Source organism: Lissotriton vulgaris, chromosome 6, assembly GCF_964263255.1.
Source record: "Lissotriton vulgaris chromosome 6, aLisVul1.2, whole genome shotgun sequence".
Classification (NCBI taxonomy): domain Eukaryota; kingdom Metazoa; phylum Chordata; class Amphibia; order Caudata; family Salamandridae; genus Lissotriton; species Lissotriton vulgaris.
The window spans coordinates 536,548,355-536,569,471 of NC_141694.1; the positions used below are offsets into that span (position 1 = coordinate 536,548,355).

At 47.6% G+C, this 21,117-nt stretch overlaps 1 protein-coding gene across 2 annotated transcripts in view; it reads right to left on the bottom strand.

Annotated features, from left to right (window-relative positions):
- PHIP (PHIP subunit of CUL4-Ring ligase complex) overlaps window positions 1–21,117 on the bottom strand; it is a 2,330,659-nt gene that overhangs the window by 1,248,442 nt on the left and 1,061,100 nt on the right. For both annotated transcript variants that reach the window (XM_086926531.1, XM_086926532.1), the window contains exon 22: window positions 16,611–16,702. In XM_086926531.1, the coding sequence (XP_086782657.1) occupies window positions 16,611–16,702 (92 nt within the window). The remainder of the gene's footprint in view (window positions 1–16,610; window positions 16,703–21,117) is intronic.

Here is a 21,117-nt window from a genome sequence, read left to right on the forward strand (position 1 = left end):
AGTTTCCGTCCCGAACCCTCAGACTCCATTTTGTAAACGGCATCCATCTTATGACTTGCCCTCATATAGTCAATTGATTAAGACCGAGTTTGATCTAAAAGGATACGTCCGCCGTAGCTGACTTCCCCATGACCTGGCCGAAGCTGTCCCCACTGCCTCCAGCCAAGCCTGTTTGGGCAGCTCCTCGCCCAGTGGCCGAGCAAGATATCATCAAGGCACAACATGTCATAAACCATCCACTACATACAGACCCTGTTTTCCATACACATACACCTGTCCATGATTCTTGTTTATGACCCGTTTTATGATGGGAGGGTGCCCGACCTTATTGGTGTTTCATCGATATCTGATGGGAGTTCTGGATCTGGCGGGGTAATCCATCACAAACTGGACATCTAAAAATGTGCTGACCAGCATGACTTCGCTCTTTGTATTATTGTAGAAATATTTGTATAGCCATATCATAAACTCAAGAATTCTTGCCTGCAGCTGTTATTTATGTATATAAGGAGAAGGCTGGTTCTGTAAAAACGAACAGTCTCCTGAGAACTTACGGCCCGTGTTGTCGTACTTCTAGGACGCATGTTACTTGGTTGCAGCCAATAAAACTCGATCACTGACTTCAACTAGAAGACTCTGTTTCTGTAAGTCCAGAACAGGGAGAACTCAGAGGTCTTCGGGTATGGTGCCCTGGCACCACCGGGTCTCTAAAACCCGGCACCTCATGTTGGGTACAGGGGTTGATTGCCCTTGTAAGATGGGTGGCCTGTTTGGCCAGAAGTGAATCGGGTTCCTTACGGGCACATATTAAAAAGGAACTGCTGGGCAATCTAAACGAGTTTTCACTAATAGTAAAAAAAATTAGAAAAGCGGTAGCTATGTTAGAGTTGGATGAAAGTACTTTGTTTTTACTCTCTCCTTCTCAACTAAAGTCTCAGCTGAAACACGCATCTTGGGAACTCTGTTTTAAATTGGATATGACTGCTCTACACGAAAAGAAGGGTGGTGATTTACTCCTAAGCACGTATTCAGCAAAGCAGGCCCAGCAGTATGTTTCTTGGAATATCCCTCATCGAGTCAGAAGGCTATGGTACCTTTAAAGACATGATTTGCTTCCTTTAAATTCACTTTTAGCAAAGTGGTATGGGACATCTCCAGTATGTAACTTTTGTAATAAGGCAGTGCAGGACCGAAATTATGTTTTGTTTATTTGTCCTGCATTACGTCCATTGCGCTCTAAATGGTTAAAATCTATTTGTCTACAATTAGGAATTCTTAATGTAAATACTTTCTTTCATGCCCTTTATTGTCCACCTAATGAAATGTTTTGCTTCAAAATTTTTAACTTTAAGGGTTTTTTTAGATATTTATTAATGATCCCTGGAGATGTTGTTTGATGATTGTTCGGCCAGTGTTCATGTTGTGATCCTTCAATCGGCTTTTATTGTGATTTTTACTGTATGTAGTGGTGTATAGCTATGTGATTGTTTTATGTGGCCCTCTTTTGAGAGCCAAAAACATAATAAAATAAACTTGAAAAAACTTGATCTAACCAAGGCTCTCTCCACTGCTGAAAGAGACCTGGCACCACCTCCGAGTGAAGACGCCATTTGTGATCCATCATGCAACTGTGGCTGAGTTAGTCCGCCCTGGCGTTCAGTGAACGTCACAAGTGTTGAACCACAAGGGATATGCCCTGATGTTCCAGCCATGTCCAGAGGCGGCGGGCCTCCTGACATTGGGACCATAACCCCACCACGCCTTGTTTGTTGCAGTGCCACATGGTGGTGGTGTTGTCCGTGAAAACCTGCATTACTCTTCCCCAGACAGAGGGAAGGAATGCTTTGAGTGTAAGACGAATCACCCGAAGCTCCAGAAGGTTGATGTGGAGCCCGGTCTCCGCCGGAGACTACAGGCCTCTGATTTCTACCTCTCGCATGTGGCCGCCCCATCCCAGATGGTCTGCGTCTGTCACCACTGTGTGTTCTGGTTGGGGAAGGGAGAGGGATCTGCCTTTGACCCAACCCTGGTTCATGAGCGGCCACTGCAATTGTCGTGCAGTGACCTCCGAGATCTGGACACAATTGGACAGATTGCCCTAATGCTGCACCCACTGAAACTTCAGGTCCCACTGCAGAGCCCGCATATGCCACCTGGCATGATCGACCAGCAGGATGCAGGAGACCATGAGGCCCAGCAACCTCAGGGTCATCCTGACCGAAACCCGCAATAGGGGCTGAAAGATCAGAATCATAGCCCGAATATCCCGGACTCGCTGTTCGGGAGGATAAACACGAAACTGCGTTGTGTCCAGAACCGTTCGGATGAAGAGGAGCTTCTGAGAGGGGGTCAGGTGTGGCTTCCGCACGTTGGGAGAACCCTAGCGAATGCAGAAGGTCGGCCGTAGTCTGGAGGTGGGAAACGACAGCCTGGGGCTTGCCCGCTTTCAACAGCCAATTGTCGAGATAGGGGAAGACTGGAACCCATTGTAGGAAAGTGGACATCTGACTACGGTTACCCCCAACTTTTTGCCTAGTGTTTAGCTGGTTTTCGACTTAGTTGACCTGGGACGCTGCTATTCAGGACCCCAGGCCCTCTGCTCTCTCTGTTAAAATGGACTCCATGTACTCTAGGTACACACCAATTGGAACATGGATCACCTTGTGAGCCCCTGTACAGTGTACCCTAGGTACCCAGGGCATAGGTGAATCAAAGGCCTACCAGGGGCTGCAGCACGTATTGTGCCACCCCTGGCCTGGCCTTACTATTTGACACAACTGGCTGATCACTCAGCTGGGGCAAGGTGGTGTAATCACCCTTTGCTTTACATACAGTATCTCTATATCTAACCCATACAAGGACACACAGTAACCTATAAGTCACTCCTGTGGCAGGCCTTATCAATCCAGGAGTCCAGATATCCAGCCCTACAGAGTCCTATAAGGTATGCCGCCGCGGACCTGCTGGCTTTGCAACCAGCCTTGTCACTATGCCGCGAGAATGAGAATTGGACATATCCTGAAGGTCCTTTCTCCTGTAAACTATGTCATTACCAAGCAAATATTCTACCCCATCTAGATCTCAATATTCCCATAGCTAGTAAACATAAAAACACATTTCAATGTTTGCTGCTAAACGTCCGGTCCCTGCCTAAAAACCAAGTTCAGATATGGGATCTACTTTACTCATCCCAGCCAGACCTATGCTTCCTGACAGAAACATGGCTCAAACCCCACACTACTCCATCCATTACCATCGCTATCCCCTCAGGATATAAGCTATTAAACATGGACCGCCCTGTCAAGATAGGTGGCGGACTAGCGATCATCCACAAGGAACACCTGAAAGTCACTATTATAGAGAAACAATGCAGCTCCAGTCTGGAATTCATGTCTTTTAGGATTAATATCTCTTCCAAATTAGCTATGAAAGGGGCACTTATATACCGCCCACCAGGACCCAATGCTGGGTTCTCCCTCTCCCTCATGGAATTACTGGCACCCTACATTAGAGCTAAGGAAAACTTTATCCTTCTCGGCGATTTTAACACACATATAGACAAACCAGAACTAAGTGAAACTAAAGCCTTGCTTGCTGATATGTCCGCTCTAGGGCTCCAACTCCATAATTCCGATCCAACCCATGAAGGGGGACATTTACTAGACTTACTTTTCTCCAACTGCCCCACCCTGTCCGGCATAGTCACCTCTCAGCTGGACTGGACAGACCACCATTTATTAGAATTTGATCTTCCAATAGCTATCAAACCACCACTCCATAAAACCCTCCCCCCCATATGGCGGCGTCAGTGGCATAAAGTCACCGCTGAAGGACTACAGAAGGTCTGGGAAAATCCCTTATCCTTCGCAACTGACAATGTAGAAGATACTCTATCCAGCTTCAAGGAATCTCTTTTGAAAGCCTTGGATAAAGTAGCCCCGCTAAAACTCCACAAACAATTCCCCACCCACAAAAAGGAAAAATGGTACACAGATACCTTAAGAAGTGAGAAGCAAGGGTGTAGAAGGTTGGAGAAAAAGTGGCGGAGGTCGCACCTCCTAGATGATAAGAATGCCTACTTAAAAGCACAATCCAAATACTACAAAAACATCAAAACAGCGCGCAAATTTAGCCTGGCCCAGCAGATATCGGAGGCTGGCAACTCCTCAAAGGAATTATATAAGATTCTCGAATCCTTTGTGAAATCTACAGCATGTGTTAGCGTGGATGATTTCTCACTGCCACTTTGTGAAGAGATATCTCTGTTTTTCGAGAATAAAATCAACCTTATTTACGATAAAATCTTGAACAACACCTCTACCAATATCTGCAACCCCACCCCCATTGTTAGCTCCGCTAACACCACCTTTCAACAAAAAAAAATATCATTACTTTCCTTTCCCCCTATATCCGACACCGATCTCCTCCTTCTAACTAACCATATAAAATCTGGTTCCCCTAAGGACCTTATACCCGCAAGAATGATGGCCCCTCTCAACTCCTTTCTTGGCCCACTCCTACAAATCATAATAAATCAATCCCTCGGGGAAGGACGGGTGCCTTCTGAGTGGAAACAAGCAGTTGTAAATCCAATTCGGAAAAATACCACTCTGCCCTGGTCTGATTTATCTAACCTCAGGCCCATCTCCCTCCTACCCTATCTTGGTAAACTTACAGAGAAGCATGTGAATACCCACCTGTCTAACTACATCGAGGCAGCGGAGGGCCTGGACCCCTCTCAATCTGGCTTCAGGCCCAACCACAGCACTGAATCAGCCCTCCTCTCCGTGACCGACAACATCAGGATGTCACTGGACAGGGGGGAATCAGTGATTCTAGTGCTGTTGGACCTGTCCGCTGCCTTCGACACGGTATCACATGCTCTCCTTCTCGAAAGACTGAGTAACGTAGGGGTAGGAGGAACAGCTCTATCGTGGTTGCACAGTTTCCTTTCTGATCGAACCCAAGGTGTCAGACTGGGCTCCCATTCATCACCATCAAGAGAGCTAACTAAGGGTGTGCCACAGGGCTCGTGTCTCAGCCCCACGCTGTTTAACATTTACGTGGCCCCCTTAGCTAATTTGATAAGATCTTTTGGATTTACTCCTGTATCATACGCTGACGACACCCAGCTGCTTTTCCCCTTCCAAACCCTCACGCCGGCAACTCAATCATCATTTGCCAGCGGGATGAGGGCGGTAGCACATTGGATGGCTCAAAATTTTTTACAATGTAATGTATCCAAAACGGAGGTTATGCTGTTTGGAGGGGCCACTCTTCTCTGGTCCCCAGATTGGTGGCCTCTGGAACTTGGCCCCATCCCCAAGCCCAAACAAACAGCAAAAAATCTAGGTGTTAAATTAGACCAAGCGCTCCTGCTTAAAGAGCACACCACGCAAGTGGCAGGTGCCTGCCTCCATGTGGTGGGGCTTTTGAGACGAGCCTTCCCGTTTCTACCCCCTAACCATAGGAAGACTCTCATCCAGACCCTTATCATAAGCAGAATGGATTACTGCAATGGTTTATACATCTCAGCTAATGAAGCACAGCTGAACAAACTTCAGGTCGTACAGAATACGGCGGCCAGACTGGCCCTCAACGCCCCTCCCAGAACGCCGTCCAGTCCCTTACTTCACCAACTCCATTGGCTACCCGTAAAGCAGCGCATCAAATTTAAAATCTGTAGCGTCATACACAGATGCCTGTTTAGCACCAGTCCCAGCTATCTAAAAGAAAAATTCATGCCTTACATCCCTGCCCGCACACTTCGGTCCAGTAACCATCTCTTGCTTCAGGTCCCAAAGATTAGAAGGGCCAGACAGGGAGGCCGAGCACTGTCCTACAGAGGGCCAATTCTTTGGAACTCCCTGCCCACTGAACTAAAACAGACTAGGAGCCTGGAACTATTCAGGAAGAAACTGAAAACCTACTTGTTTACCATGCTTTAAATTTTTCAGGTTCTCTTCCTCAGCTCTAATCCTTGCAGCAACCCTCTAATATGCGAGCACCAGCGCAGAGATATCCCTTCGGGAATTTATTCATGCGCTTAACAAGCAAATAAATAAATAAATAGAGTGCTTGGTTATGTGTGAGATGGTGCTCTAGCATGAGCTGAGCCTGTCTGCAGCCTTCGGAACCATATCCTTTAGCTGTTTCCTGATAGCGTCATACCATATACTCTTAAGTGCATTATAATCCTCGAAGTTATTGCTAACTTTGGTTTGGCATTATCAAAACCTGTCGAGTAAGGTGTCATACGATTTGGTATACTACCCCCTCGCCAGTTCTGGCGCCGGGGGTAGCATTCCAACCTTTTAGAGGGACACGACATGTACAGAACTAGGACCCCGGTTAAAGTTAACCAGAACCTCAGCATCACAAAATGGATGCTACTGCCACAGACAAGTCTGACCTCCTGCTGCTGGGAGTCCTTCCAGCAAGGGAGGCCTGGACAAAGGGTTTCCTGCCTAGGGAGGTGCCAGCACCACCCCAGACAGGACTTTGTGTATCCAGATAGGCAGGGCTGAAAGGAATGAGACATGCCTGGGGCACACAAGGTGTCCCTGTGCAAACCCCGGTTCAAACCAGTTGCTGGGGCACTCAAGCCCCAGCTCTGGCACGAAACCTGACAAAGGATAGCTGGTGTAACCACCCCCCTTCCTGGTCCCATCCATGGGAGGGACCTAGTCACTAGTACAGCCCCCTTTAGCAGGATAAAGGTAGGAGCCACTCCCATTCCAAATTAGATTATCCTGAACAACTCTACAAAGAAGAAACTCTGGACTTGGACGTTCTGCTCCACAGGAGACTGAAGAAATCTCCCTTGTGGCCAAGGAGTGACCACCCTGCATCCACAAGCCCCGTCAAGCGTCTTAGCGGTTCACTTTGTCGTTCTTCCTTCCTGGCGGAACCAGACTTCAGAGCCCGACGAGACCCGGACTTCCCTCTCTGACCTCAACTCACATCTGCAGCACAGCTGAGATCGGTGGGTGCGACGAGACACGTGGGGCTGGCCATCTTGAAGAAACTGCATTTCGCTTCCAGCACGACCTTTGAGGCACCCTCGAGTGACTGCTTTGAATTTGAGAAGCCCCAGCCCCGAACAGCTCCTGCAACGAAGACCAGCCCTCCAGCATCCACGAGATCTGAGTGGGGCCCTTCTGCTTGATTGCTACTCGACGCGTTGTCTGGTCACTTGCAGTCTGGCTAGTGGCCTCCTAGACGACGAAATCTTGAAACTACGCCACTGGTCTGGTTGCTCCAGACTTGCCCTTGCTTCCCTGCAAAGGAAAAGTACCCGGACCCTCCTGGTCCGCACCAGACGCCATCTTTACTTGCCGAGTGGGTTGCATTTGCCAAAGCCTGTTGACTCCGATCCTGGAACCGACACCGCTGATAGCGAGAGCCTGTGTGGGACAGCTCGTTCCTCCATCCTGGTCGTCGACGACGCCTCCTGGTTCACGTGGCTGCAGAGTCAAGCGTCACCTCTTCACCTCATCGCGACGACATCATCTGGTTCCTTCCTGGTTCCACTCCGGTCACTGGCTAGTGACTTTGAACACTGTCCCCTCTGCTTTCAGATCTCCATCTTCTTCGATCCGCCCTTGGATCACTCCGGACATCTTCCTCCTGGTCGCCTGCAGCATCTTTTCTCCAAGTCTCCATTGACTTCAACGAGTAAACCCGACACACTTTCACACCTATGCACCCGCAGCCCGTGGGTGAGGTAACGAGAGCATTTCGGTGCTCATAGGTAGATTGACTCTCCTAGTGTCCAGGTATCCTGTAGTTTTGGTCTCAACCAGTCAGAACTGTCCTTACTTACCTATTTTGTAAATTGTTCGTGCCCATTGACTTTGCATTGAAACCCGCGTGTGTGTTCTAGCACTGCATACGCGTCTCGTGGGCCTCCTGCTCCTAACCTAAGGTTAGGGTAGTGTAGCCCCAGCGATTCTACAGCCTCTGGGCATACTCATTTCTTCTATCGTTCTATTTAACCCATTTACTTAGTATATGGTTTGTCGTGCCCCTAGGGCACCATTGTAATTGTGCGACTTACGTATTTTTTTGAAGAGTATTGTTATGTGCTTAGCCCTCTGATCTCAGAGGTGTTTGTTAGTAATAAATATATTGTTTATTTTCATAACAACCTGTGTGGGGTCCTTTCATCTGGTATTCAAGGGGCTATATGTGGTAAAACAGCTGGCTTCACATGCCAAAAGAGTTTAGCCTAAGACTGCTCTGTCCATGCTACCATTAGGATAGCTGGTCTATAAGGTTGACTTACAACCAATCACCATAAGGGTTGTTTGGACTGATACAAGGTGATCACTAGAACTAGTGATCATCATATATCAGGCCAATTTCTCACACCCATGATCTGTGCAAATGAGCTGCGACCACCGCCATCACTTTCGTGAAAACCCGAGGGGCACTGGTAAGGCTAAAGGGGAGCACAGCAAACAAAGTGCTTGTGGCTTACCGTGAACCGCAGGTAACGTCGTTGGGCCAGCAGGCGGGGATGTGAAAATAAGCGTCCAGCAAGTCCAATGCTACCATCCAGACTACAGGGTCGAGGGCAGACAAAACCGGAGCGAGCGTCAACATCTTGAACTTCTCCTTTCGGAGGAAGCGGTTGATGTTCGTGAGATCCAACATAGGACGCAGGCCTTTGTCCTTCTTGAGTACCAGAAAGTATTGTGAATAGCCACCACTACCTACTTCTGGGGTAGCAACGCGCTCAATTGCACCCTTGGCCAAGAGTGCCGAAACTTCCTGTTGGAGAAGGGCCAGATTATCCTCCGACATGCGATGGTACTGAGGTGGCATGGAGGGAGGGGTCGTCTTTAAAGGGAGGGATTAGCCCCTTTGGACTATTTGCAAAACCCACCTGTCCGTCATGATGCTGCGCCAGTGGGGGAGGTGGTGGCAGATCCTGCCACCCACTGGCGTTTGGTGGCCCTGAAAGGTCGGACTCGGAAGGTTTGGAGGCTGCTGCAGAGGGGGCTCTGGTGAACTGGCCCCCAGAACCTTGGCGGTGGTTCCCAAGTCCCCAACCGCGCTGGGGCTGAACAGCTTGCACCGCATGTGGCTCTGGGTGGGACGTAGTGGGTCACCCCTTACATAGCCACGAAAGGGGGACTGCGCAGGGAGAGTGGGTAAAGAGGCCCAAGGACCTGGCCGTAGCCTGAGTGTCCTTAAGGCACTCTAGTGTGTCGTCTGCCTTGTCGCCGAAAAGGCAACGGCGATCAAAGGGCATGTCCATAAGGGTGGATTGGACATCCTTGGAAAAACCAGTCGAACACAACCAGGGGTAGCGTCGAAGGGCTAATGAAGTAGAAATTGTCCTGCAAAGTGCGTCGGCGGTATCCAGCCCACAGCGGATGGTAATATTTGCTGTGCCTCTTCCCTCGGCAACTGCACAGGAGATTATGGCTCAGGCTTCCTCCGGGCACTGAGGCAGCACCTGCGTCACTGTATCCCACACAGAGTGGGTGTAACAGCCCAACAGACATGCAGCGTTTACCGACCGCAGTCCCAAGCGGGAGGAAGAAAACATTTTCTTCCCAAGGTGGTCCAGCTTTTTGGATCACCTTTCCGGTGGTGTGGTAGGGAAGGCCCCTTTAGAGTGGAGGCTTGAACCACCAAGCACTCAGGGGTGGGGTGTTGGGAGAGTAAAGTGGGGTCGCCCGGGTCCGAGCAGTGGTGTCGGGAAATCATCCTGTCCACAGGTGCCCCTGGGATGGGCCTGGACCACGTGCCCAAAAGGATGTCTGTGAGGGCTTCATTAAACGGCAGCAGGGGCTCCAAAGAGCTCGCTAACAGTTAAAGGACCTCTGTCTGGAGGTTAGTCCTGACGGCCACCGAAGGTAGCTTGAAGTGGAGAGCTGTTAGACCTGGCACCTTGGCGTGAGTTTCCCTTCCACTTTTTGCTGGTGTGCCTCCGATGTTTTGCTGGTTTTCCGATACTCAGGGCACTGCGCCACGGCCAACCCGTGCCGCAGTGCAAGTGCTCCCTACTGTAAATTGTACATGTGATTGATGTCCATGATTGGTGCATTGGATTTACTGTTAGTCCCTAGTAAAGCGCACCAGGAGTGCCAGGGCTTGTAGATGCCAATACTGCTAGTGGGCCTGCAGCGCTGGTTGCGCCACCCACAGAAGCAGCCTTAAGATGTGTCTAGGGTCCGCCATTGCAGACCCCGCGTGCAGTCTCGTACTGTCATGCCGGCTGGGCAAGTGCACCCACTCGCCAGCCCCTGCCCCTTCCCTTGACTGCATATTAGTCACCCCTATGGTAGGCCTGCGGGCAGGGTGCATTGTAGGTGTAAGGTAGGACAAGCCCTGATGTGTGTGGCATGCCCTAGTAGTGAATTACAACTAAATTCGTATTTCACTATTGAAGGCTACCTGCTTCCGTTAGGCCAGAATGGGCTGCTGGAATTATTACACTCTATAATCCCAGCAGGCTCAGGGAGCATGGTAGAGAGTCATGTTTAGTATGCCTGAACTCAGAATAATAAAATATTTCTTTTAGTAAAGTTTATTTTAATATCCTGTGTTTGCAAATGCTACTTTTAGAAAGTTAGCATTTGCTTGCCTAACTATTTCATCCCGCCTCTGCTGGTATGTGTATCTGACTGTCTGGGATGTGTGAGTGACAGGGCTGGGGGATGACAGGTGGTGAATGCGTAGATTGCACCTTAGTGGGAGGTAGGAGTGGCTCTTGACTCTGAATCTTGCTGTGCTCTGCCACCACAATGCTGGCTCCACCCTCCTGGGGAGCGACTGATGACTCAGCCGACACCTGGCCCAGGAAGGGCGAAGCCCCATCAACAAGGTACTTCTGGCTGCCCCTGTCCACACAATGTTGGCTCCACCTCCTGTGGGGCGTCTGATGCTCCTGCTCCTCACACTGAAAGCAGAAGCCGGATTGCACCCACCAGAGTACTCAAGGACTGAAAGTGGCTATGCAAAGGCCCCCCTGGCCTGCAAGAACAAAAGAAATGCAGTATAAAAGAAGGAGCCTTGCTCCTTGTAAATTAGATCCTGTTTGGGCTACAGAAGGAACTCTGCCCGACGAGAAGGACCTGGAAGGACAAGGCGGAGTGCTGTCTCTGGCCTGTGTCTGGTGCCTTGCTGCCGAAGGAGAGGAAAAGAAAAGACTACAAGAAGACTTTTGCTTTGTGAAACTTTGTGCCAAACTCTGCTGAAAGATCTCCAAGGGCTTGCTGTTGAACTTGCCCCCTGACCAGCGCCCCAGGACCAGTGGGCGCTACACCCTGAAGAAAGCGACTGTGTGTGCTGCTTATCACTGCAGTACTGACGGAGGAGTCTGGGAACGCTGGACAATCCTGCCACGCTCCCCGTAATCCAAGGCATCGACATCCCCCCAAGCACCGTGACCGGGGCCCAAAGCAACAGCGAGAGCAACGTGAGGTCCAGCCGCCGCTGGCCCGAACACCGTGACCGCCTCTGCACCGGGAGCCCGAGAGCAACGTGAAGGAGGACCCGTCCGGTCCAAGCTCCCGAATTGACTGCACTTCGAGCCGTCAATCCACCTGCGAAGACGGACAGCCGCCCTGTGATAACCCCCCTCTGGTCGGTATCCTGCCCGACAGCTCAGCTGTGAGCGCACAGCTGCAACCGGCACTTGGCTGGGTACGTCCTGCACTTGGGGACCGTACTGCCACTTGCCGCCACCACACAGCCGCCGCCTCCAAGGTCGGAGCAAACGGAGAAAGGAAGGACCCTGCCGCCACTGAGCACCGCCGCCCCGGATGACCCGTGACCTGCCCGGCTGAGAGCCGCAGCGAACAGCGACCCCGGAAAAGCAACGCGACGTGGGACAGCTCCCCTGGAAGCCGCCCGCTCCACAAGAATTTGAAAGGTACTGTGTTGTATCCTCACGGTGCGAGCGTCCTGCAACTCGAGCTCGCACTGCGCTATCTGCTCCCAACGCGAGCCGCCTCTGAAACCAAGGCTCGCACGGCTCCTGGTCCTCGGAGCCCACGCGGGAAGCGTGAACTCTGGCCGGCCGGGCCCGATCTCCTCTCTGAAGCGAGCGGAGACAGCGGAAAGCGCATTGAGGCGCTACAAGACACTGAACCTTGTTGAACCTGGGCAGAAGGCCCAAAAGATTGCTTATTGCTAAGAAAGAACTGTAGCAACCTGAACTTAAGTAACCTGGAACCGCTATTGAAAGTTTGACAACTGTGTTTACAAGCCTGCTTGAAATTTATATAAAGATATATATTTTTACAAATACAGTTTGGTGTCATTGTGTGGTGGGTTGGTTGTGATGGTGTAATATTGCAAATGTTTAACCCTATGTGCCCCAGAGATTAGCCTAAGACTGCTTAAGTCACACTACCTAGAGGGTAAGCAGAGGTTGTCTTGAAGGTAACCCTCAGCCCTGACGAGGAAGAGAGAGTCCCTGCTTGTCGCCAGTGTTGCACTGCGCCAACTAGAGACTCCCCCTTCCTACAAGAGCCTTGGCCACCCTATGCAACACCATTGCGTATGACGCTCCCACATCCATAGCCGCAGTAGGAGGAGACAACATGTCTAGGTCTAGGTAAGTATCCAGACCACTGGTATCCCCCAGTTCCTCTCTCCAGTCCGGATCGTACTCCAACTGATCTGTCAAAGGGTCACTAGACCCCTCCCAGTCTTCCTCACCCTTCTCTGGCTGCCAATCTGGCTGAAAATGGCCAGGGTGGAACACAGGGACAAAAGTACCCATTGGCGCCGGATCCGGCGTCGGCCAATGCCGGTCTGACTCAGTGTTCACATCGGGGTGGAAGCCGGTGTCGACGCCGGACTGGGGGTCCAGCCAGCGTCTGCTGTGGACGTGGTCGATACGGATCCAGGCCTGGATCTGAGGGTTGCACTGCGGTGCCGAAGCAGCCGGCTACGAAGGCCTAGGGCCCCAGCCAAGTCTGCGGGCCTGAAGCTGCACCGGCTGAGTCGGGCTGCCCAAAGATGGCATGCATTGCTTCTTAAAATTTACGAAGCTGGGCAGGGGAGGGAAGGCAACACCCCCCCCCCCCTTTGTCACATCGCCCGACGGAAAGTTGAAGAGCGACAATGCTTCTTCGACTTCTTCTTGTGCTTTGACTTACCTGACCGTGGGTGCGAAGACTTAGAAGAGGAGTGATGACCTCCAACGCGACCGAGGCCATGGTTTGGCAGTCGGAGCATAACTTGTGGTCATAGTCACACTCCAGGCAGTAGAGGCACACGCGGTGCGGATCAGTCATCGGCATCAGTTGGGTACATGAACCGCGTGCTTTGAAACTGGACAGCCCTCGTGCACCAGGAGTCAGTTGAGACTCAAAAACGAAGTCGACAAAAGTCGCAAAAACTGAGTTAAAAAGTGACTGGAGGAACTGCTCTCTCTGGATGTGCGCTTGCCGGTGCGGAAAAATAAAGAACTGACGTCAGGACGCGAGGGCGGCGTCTATGTAGCTACCGCAACAACCTCATCCCAGCGACCACGACGACGGATGCAGATTCGACAGACGCCACCTTCCGTCGGGCAGGGGTACTGCTAACGAAAAACGCCTGGGGGTAATTCTAAGGTAAGGAATCTATAACTAACTGTTTCTTTCAGATAAAGGTAATACTCCGTTTTACGACTGCTGTGACTGAAAGCATTTTTACTTAATGTTAATACTTAGATCCATTTTCACCCCTTTAGCCTGTCAGAGTAGTTTGAATATTACGCTGTGCAACAAATTAATAAAGTGGAGAGTGTGCTGCACCTGTGTATGTTTCTTGTTACAAAAACAGATATTAAAAAGAAACTACAATAAAGACCTGAAGAGATATCAAAGTTGGATTTGTTTGAAGGCTTGGGTGGATTGGATACTAAGGTATAACGAATTGATTTTACAACAGCCTTGGCATGCCATTGCCACAGGGTAAGTCGACAAGCCCAAACCGAAAAAGTGTACCATCTCTGGACCAAGCTGTAGTAAACGCATGACCTATATTGGATCACATTTTTCTCACAGTCCATATAGAATTTATGTCACCCTGACTCAACTGTTGAAACACAGTTTCTAACAGTAATCCAGGGCTCCCCCTTCTCGGGAGAGAACAACTCTGTGCACAACAATCAGGACTGAGGTCTCATTCCATAGTCAGAATTAAATGGGGTCAAATATTAACCATGAAAAGGTTTTATTCCAAAATATAAAGTGTGTGGACATTCCAGTCCATGAATATTTGTAATCAAAAGCAAGTCTCTTAGTATATCATGTTGCAACAAAAATAATCCTCAAACATCCCGATGCATTTCGGGCGGATGCCCTTTGTCAAGGGATTACTCTACAAGGCAAAACAAAATGGAGAGTCACTGTAACTTCCTGTGACTTGTTACACAAAGCAATAACATAGGCATGCGGTTAATGGAACCAAAGGAAGCAGGGTGAGTTTCAATGCTGACCACGAGGCAGGATGTGTTGTGTCTGACGAGATGGGTCAGAGATAGAGAGTGCCCAAAAAGAAATAACCCGGCGAGTCACCAAAGTCTTAGGTTGTGAGAAAAAATCACCCGGATCAGTTACGCTAGATGCGTGAAATAAAGCGGAAACGTTCGGGACGTGAAATTGAGTAGAAGCGCTCAAGAAAAGAAACGATGTGCAGGCAAGTATGCGTACGATAGAACCATCGATTGCAACACAACACATCCTGCCTCGTGGTCAGCATTGAAACTCACCCTGCTTCCTTTGGTTCCATTAACCGCATGCCTATGTTATTGCTTTGTGTAACAAGTCACAGGATGTTACAGTGACTCTCCATTTTGTTTTGCCTTGTAGAGTAATCCCTTGACAAAGGGCATCCGCCCGAAATGCATCGGGATGTTTGAGGATTATTTTTGTTGCAACATGATATACTAAGAGACTTGCTTTTGATTACAAATATTCATGGACTGGAATGTCCACACACTTTATATTTTGGAATAAAACCTTTTCATGGTTAATGTTTGACCCCATTTAATTCTGACTATGGAATGAGACCTCGGTCCGGATTGTTGTGCACAGAGTTGTTCTCTCCCGAGAAGGGGGAGCCCTGGATTACTGTTATCAACACTTACACTGTCTGGCCAGACAGTGTTTTTCCTCTTGTTGCACACTACAACCCGTAACAATCCTCCACCATTGAACAATTTGCTGTGCGAGCTCCCTCTATTTTTGAAACACAGTTTCTCCCATACTGTTGCATGGCTATTATTATTCATACAGACTATCAATCGACCTTCTAGTTTCCTGATATATAATACGGCCTTAAGACTAACCCGCACAGTGTTAGGCCTCCTTTGTATTTAACCAAGGGCAACAGTCCAGGAATGAAACACAAGGGACATGTAGGAATACAGAAACTGTGATAAAAAAAGGGGCGGCTTAGTCACATGAGTTTTGTTTAAAGGGCAGAGCAGTAACCAATCATTTATCCTTCAATAACACTTTGACCAAGGCTTGCAAGTCAGTTATCCCATACCATCCAAAAAAGAAAAGGGTACGAGGGAAGCAGATAAGAATTAGGATTTAGTATACAATGAAATTTAATGGTCAAAGAGGAAGACCAGGGTATCATGACAACTAGCTTTCCTCTTCATTATCAAACGAAGGTCAACCCAAGGTATCATAAAACATAAAAGAGCGTAGTACATTTGATGAATGACTTTGGTTTTGAGATGCTGCCAATATGTTTATTGCAATTAAGTGAATGAAGAGAAATTTTCGGCTCTGTATGTCTTATGTGCAAATAACTAAAATAAGGTGCCAGAATTAGAATGTTAAGAACCCATGTGAGGGATGATTTATGAAGTATGCTGGGTTACAGCTTATCATCTGGAAGACACACACATGCACAAGTACTCTGGGGAGGAACCCACTGTAAAGCGAAAATGTCTTCAAACCTTGTGTAAAATTGATAAAGATACCCTGAAAACCAATAACCCAGAGCAAAGGCCTGAGGAACATGACAATGTCAAAATCAAGTAACTTGGCTCTGTCAACCAATTTGGGTGCCACCCTGTCTAGATTTCATGATGAGGGTCTTTAATCTGGTGGCATTCATCGCTTCTTGCAATAGAGAGGATTCAGTTTTTCTCTGAATTAATCGGAGGACTATGGAGAGGCAGTTCTACAGGTGCTTCACATGTATCATATACAGAGGACATTTTAAGGTTGTGTATGACATCTATTTATTTAGGTTGATGTCTTTGTCGGCTAATAATTTATTTTTGGGGATGGAGGCTGAGGGTAGTTGGGTTGCTTCTTCAAAGGGTATAGTAACAACTAATTGCAAAGTGACAGCCTTCTGGTGGAATTATTCCAGTACAGTTTTCCAGCTGAAAATAATTACATGCATGGTAACTGACAAAAGGAGCATCAAAGCTGTACAGAAAATATTGCTTTAAAAAATGTAATTTTATGTGCTATATGTAGATCTTCTAAAAAATCTGTTACGGGGCATAAAAATAGCATCCGATAAGGTGCACACAGCTATGACACTGCCAACTCTTAGACATTTATTTAGTGAATACCTGAATAAAAACTTTGAAACTTAAAAAATTCAGTATTAATGACGTGACTTACCTTGAGCTACTGCCGTCAGTGTGCCATGCCTTCTCCTCATCTTCTGATGTTCCAAGATCACTCGTACCAGCTACAGCTTCAATTTCACATTCCTTTTGAGAAAGCAAAACAGTAAGAAATGCATCCAATATAGGAGTATAACAATATTTCTGAACTAAAAGACTACAAGTGTTCAATTCAGATAACCCAGTTTAAACTGAAACATCACAGATTACCACCGAGATATGAACAGTATACAATATGGAGATTTGTTAACAGGATGGCAATCACACCCACCAGTGTCAAAAGAAGTCACTTGTCTTTAGTGACGCTCTTTCTAAAAGAAATTAACTCGAGATTTGTCACTTTTAGAGTACTTCCAGACGCCAGACTCGAGACTGAAGAGTTTTTCATCAATCCTCCTAGTGCATTGGCAGGGAGAGACATATAGTACTTCAGTGACTATATATCACCCTGGAAGTGACAAAGCAGAACAGATGCAGAGCACATACTGCAGGTCAAAGTGTCCCAAAATCGGATTCCAAAGCTGCTTATGATATTCAGGAGTTCACTCCACAGAACAAAAAGGTGGGAAGACAGTGTGCAATCTGCGGTTAGACAGAGTATCCACCAAAAATAATATAAACAAAGGTAAGTACTTTGTTCTTCTGAACAATAGCTCTAACAGCAGAGTCTTCACCTTCAGAAAAGATACAGCAGTACCTCAGAATGGTTGTCTGTCTGAGGAGTGAACTCAGATCAGAAAGTCCTGCAGGACAGCATGCAAAACGGTGTTGCCTTCATACCTGGATGTTAATGTAATAGTGTTTTGTGAGGACGTGCAATAACATCCAAGTCGTAGCCTGGCAAAAGTCCAAACTAACATCTACCATTTCAGGCACCAAGTAAAAAGAATTTAACTGTTGCTGCTCAGTCTCTAAACATAGAAGTGTAGGTTTCAGAAATTTGGGAGTAGGAATTCCACTCACTGCTGAGACAGGAGGTTATTCCGAGGGGGAAATTGGAGCAGAGGAGAAATGCTGAAAGTGCTGAGGAGCTCTGGTTGCTACATTCTCTTGAACCAGCTTGGGGTTTTAAATTGACTAGGTCTGGTGTTCTAACTTTTCTTAGAACTGGAGGCAAGAGAAGTAGTATTAGGAAAATGTTCAGGAGACCTGAATCCCAACACAGACAGAATAAATAATCTAATGACCTTCTTGGAGGAATTTCCAATGTGAAGAAGCTTTGACACTGTGCATTATTGCCGGTGGTAAGCATCTTACTAGGGCATGTCATGCTGATCAAAGATGCCCTATGATACCTCAGGATGGGGACACCACTTATGGTCCCACAGCAAACGTCTGCTCTGGCATTTAGGGACCCCACAAAAAATCTCATGCTGTTTCAGTTAGAGATGCTGCAATTCTTGGCATAATATCCAGAACACTAACCCGATTGCTGCAGTACTGCAGTTGTATTGACTTTAAGGAACTTCACTAGCCTGTCTTTGATGGTCAGCAGGAAGGTTTATAGTGCCAGACAGATTATCAGAATTTCCAAAAGATTGATATGGAGCAGGCTTTACCATTGGAGATCAGAGGCCTCTGATCTCCACCCGCCCCAGATCACGGCTGTCACAACTGTAAAGTCTGGGTGGGGAAGAGAACGTGGCAAGCACAAAATATTGGATTTATATCATAAATAACCAGGCTTCACTGTGGTGGTTTACAGCCTTGAACACCACTCTATCCAGGATAGCCCCTTATAAAGAGAATTCTCAGCATGGGCACATGTTGGATTCGGGCTCAATGATGAAACACCACAAACATTTCAAGTGATCATCAGTCATAAGGAAGTGGTCTGTGACTAACTGTGATGAGATCTTCTTGAGCAGCCTGTCGTCAAGGTATGAAATACATCTATCCTACTGACCTGCAAAGAGGAGTTGCAAACACCGTCATCACTTCTGTGAACATCTGAAGGGTCGATGCAAGGCCAAAGGACAGCACAGCAAATTGGAAGTGTTCTTACTCCTCTATGAACAGCAGAAGGCATGTTTGGGACTACAGGATGGAGATATGAAAAAAGGAGGCCTACAAGTTCAGGGATACTATACAGTCTCCTGGATTGAAAGCAGAGAGAATCTGAGCCTGAGTGAATTTGAATTTGCAGTTTTTAAATTTTCCCTTCAGAATGTCATTCAATGAACTAAGATCCAGTATGGCCAGAGGCCTCCAGCCTTCAGCATGAAGCAGTAGTGCCAATAGACTGTCAGGGTCTGGCACCCGCTCAATAGTGCCTTCAGCCAGCGGGAAATGGACTTTTAATCAAAATACAGCTTTGGTCTGCAAAAACTGCTCCGGTGTGGGAGGACTAAGAGGTGCAGAAAAAAATCAAAGTGAAAGTTCCTTTGAACAGTTTCTAAAACCTAGAAGTCTAACTTGATGGGATTTCCAGCTGGGAAGGAAATACAATATTATGCCTCTAACCCGCTATTTGCAAGCCTTAAACGGTATATCAAAGCAGCTTTGAAATTACATCAGCAGTGGAGAAAACACTGGATAAGTGTTGTCCCTGCTGGAATGGACAGCTTCCGCTACCATCAAAATCTCTGCCTCAAAAGGACTGGGTTTGCTGTTGCGTCGACAGAGATAGTTGACCCTGTAGGCAAGATAGGTCTCTAGAATGGCCTCGTAACTTTCTATACTGTAGATGGAATTGTCTGACTGGGGACAATAACCTGAGAGATAGAGCTGTAGCACAAATACCTTTGAAAAGCTCTAGTTAACAGTTGGCCTTTTCTCCAAGCAGTCTAGGATCATTGAAGGGCATGTCTACAAGGGAAAACTAAAAAAAGCATGGTTGATTGTACGTAAGAGTGCCCTTAAGCACTACTCCATTGTCAAAAGCAAAGCATATGCAGTATGAGATATGCAGGCCTGAACGCAACACATACTTTGTCCATCTTGGCTTGTTTGGGCAAGTGAGATACTGAGGTCATCTGGAACGGCCAGGTGGCCAGATCTCTCCAGAAGGACTTTGAGTCCTGATGCGACATCGGTCTCTTGATTTTAGTTTTCCATGAAGCAAAAACCACATCAAACGCTGAGGTACAGTGAGATCTGGATCCGCATCAAAGTGGTGGAAAATGAGTACTGACCTCCCTGCACCTGAGAGGGCACTGTATGGCATCGGCGACGTTGCCAGGCAACACTTGCGGTGTCAATATGACGCCAGAGCACCTGACAGCAACACAAGTATTTGACGTTTCTGGATACAGTCTGAAGCCTGGGATTATTCAACAGTTGAGGAATCCACAGGTAGAAGAATCCATAACAAATGGTCATCAACAAACTTTTCCAGATGTTGGGGCAACCAAAGAGATAACAAGGTTCACCAATTTAAATTGGGAACTGTACTACAAGTCTCAACCATGACATTAAAAATCAGTTCCTCCAGAACCAGGAAGCCCTTCTCCAGCCAACAGAAAGGACCTCATGACAGCGATGTAAAGCAGACTCCCTTCAGAAAATGAGGAGGGGCAATACAGGCACAGAATGAGTCAGGATGATGCAGGCATTATACAATGGCCCAGATGTTGCAGTACTTTGTTCTTTCCGCTTCTGGCATGCTGGGCTGCAGGGATTCTGTGGAATGCCAAGCACTAAGCTGCTATCCACTGAGATGTCTCAGTCAAACTGACTTTGTGCAGGGTTTCTTGGAAGACTGTAAGTTCATGATTCTACTCATTACACCTGCCCAGCGAGTTGCAACATCTGCATTTATTTTATTTGAAACGTTTTAAATAGCGCAAGCAAGACAAGCTAGGGTATCAGAGCACTGTACATCGAATCACACACATTACGCAAGTAAAAAAGAAAATGATACACCAAATAAGAGGTTAGAAATGCAAATAAATGCTTAATAGTGTGGTAGGCCAGAGTTGTACACAAGCGTGAGTGTTACTAAGGGAGGCAATTGGTTTATTGTCGCATTTGGCTCTTCGAGAGTAATCTTTTGACTTTTTTTTTATGTTGCTGTCGAGGGGTTTGTTCTAATTTCAGGAGGGAGATCATCCCATATTCCTGGAGCCAGACCAGAGAAGGCACGGTTGTAGGTTTTCTTCTTTTTGAAATTTTGTGGTTTCAGCAGCAGAGTATTGGAAATTCTAAGGGCTCGGTTCATGCCTGAAATGTCAAGTTTTTTTGTCAAGTAAGGAGTGGTGTTATGCTGTAGCGTGTTGTGCATTAAATTAAGCAAGCTATCCTGTACAGGATCCTTGCATCAAGGGAGAACCAGTTGAGTTGAATTGGATCAGAAATTATGTGATCACGTTTGCTAGGAAGGGTTTGACTTTCCTTAATGTGTAGAGTTGGTGATTGGCTCATCTTGTTGCGCTGATGTGGTCTTGCATATCTAGACGTTTGTCCAAAGTTATGCCCAGGGATTTAGTAGAGTCTACAACATGTATGATGCAATTCAGGGCCATTAGCTCTTTTAGCCAATCTTGAATTGGAGCCAAGTGATT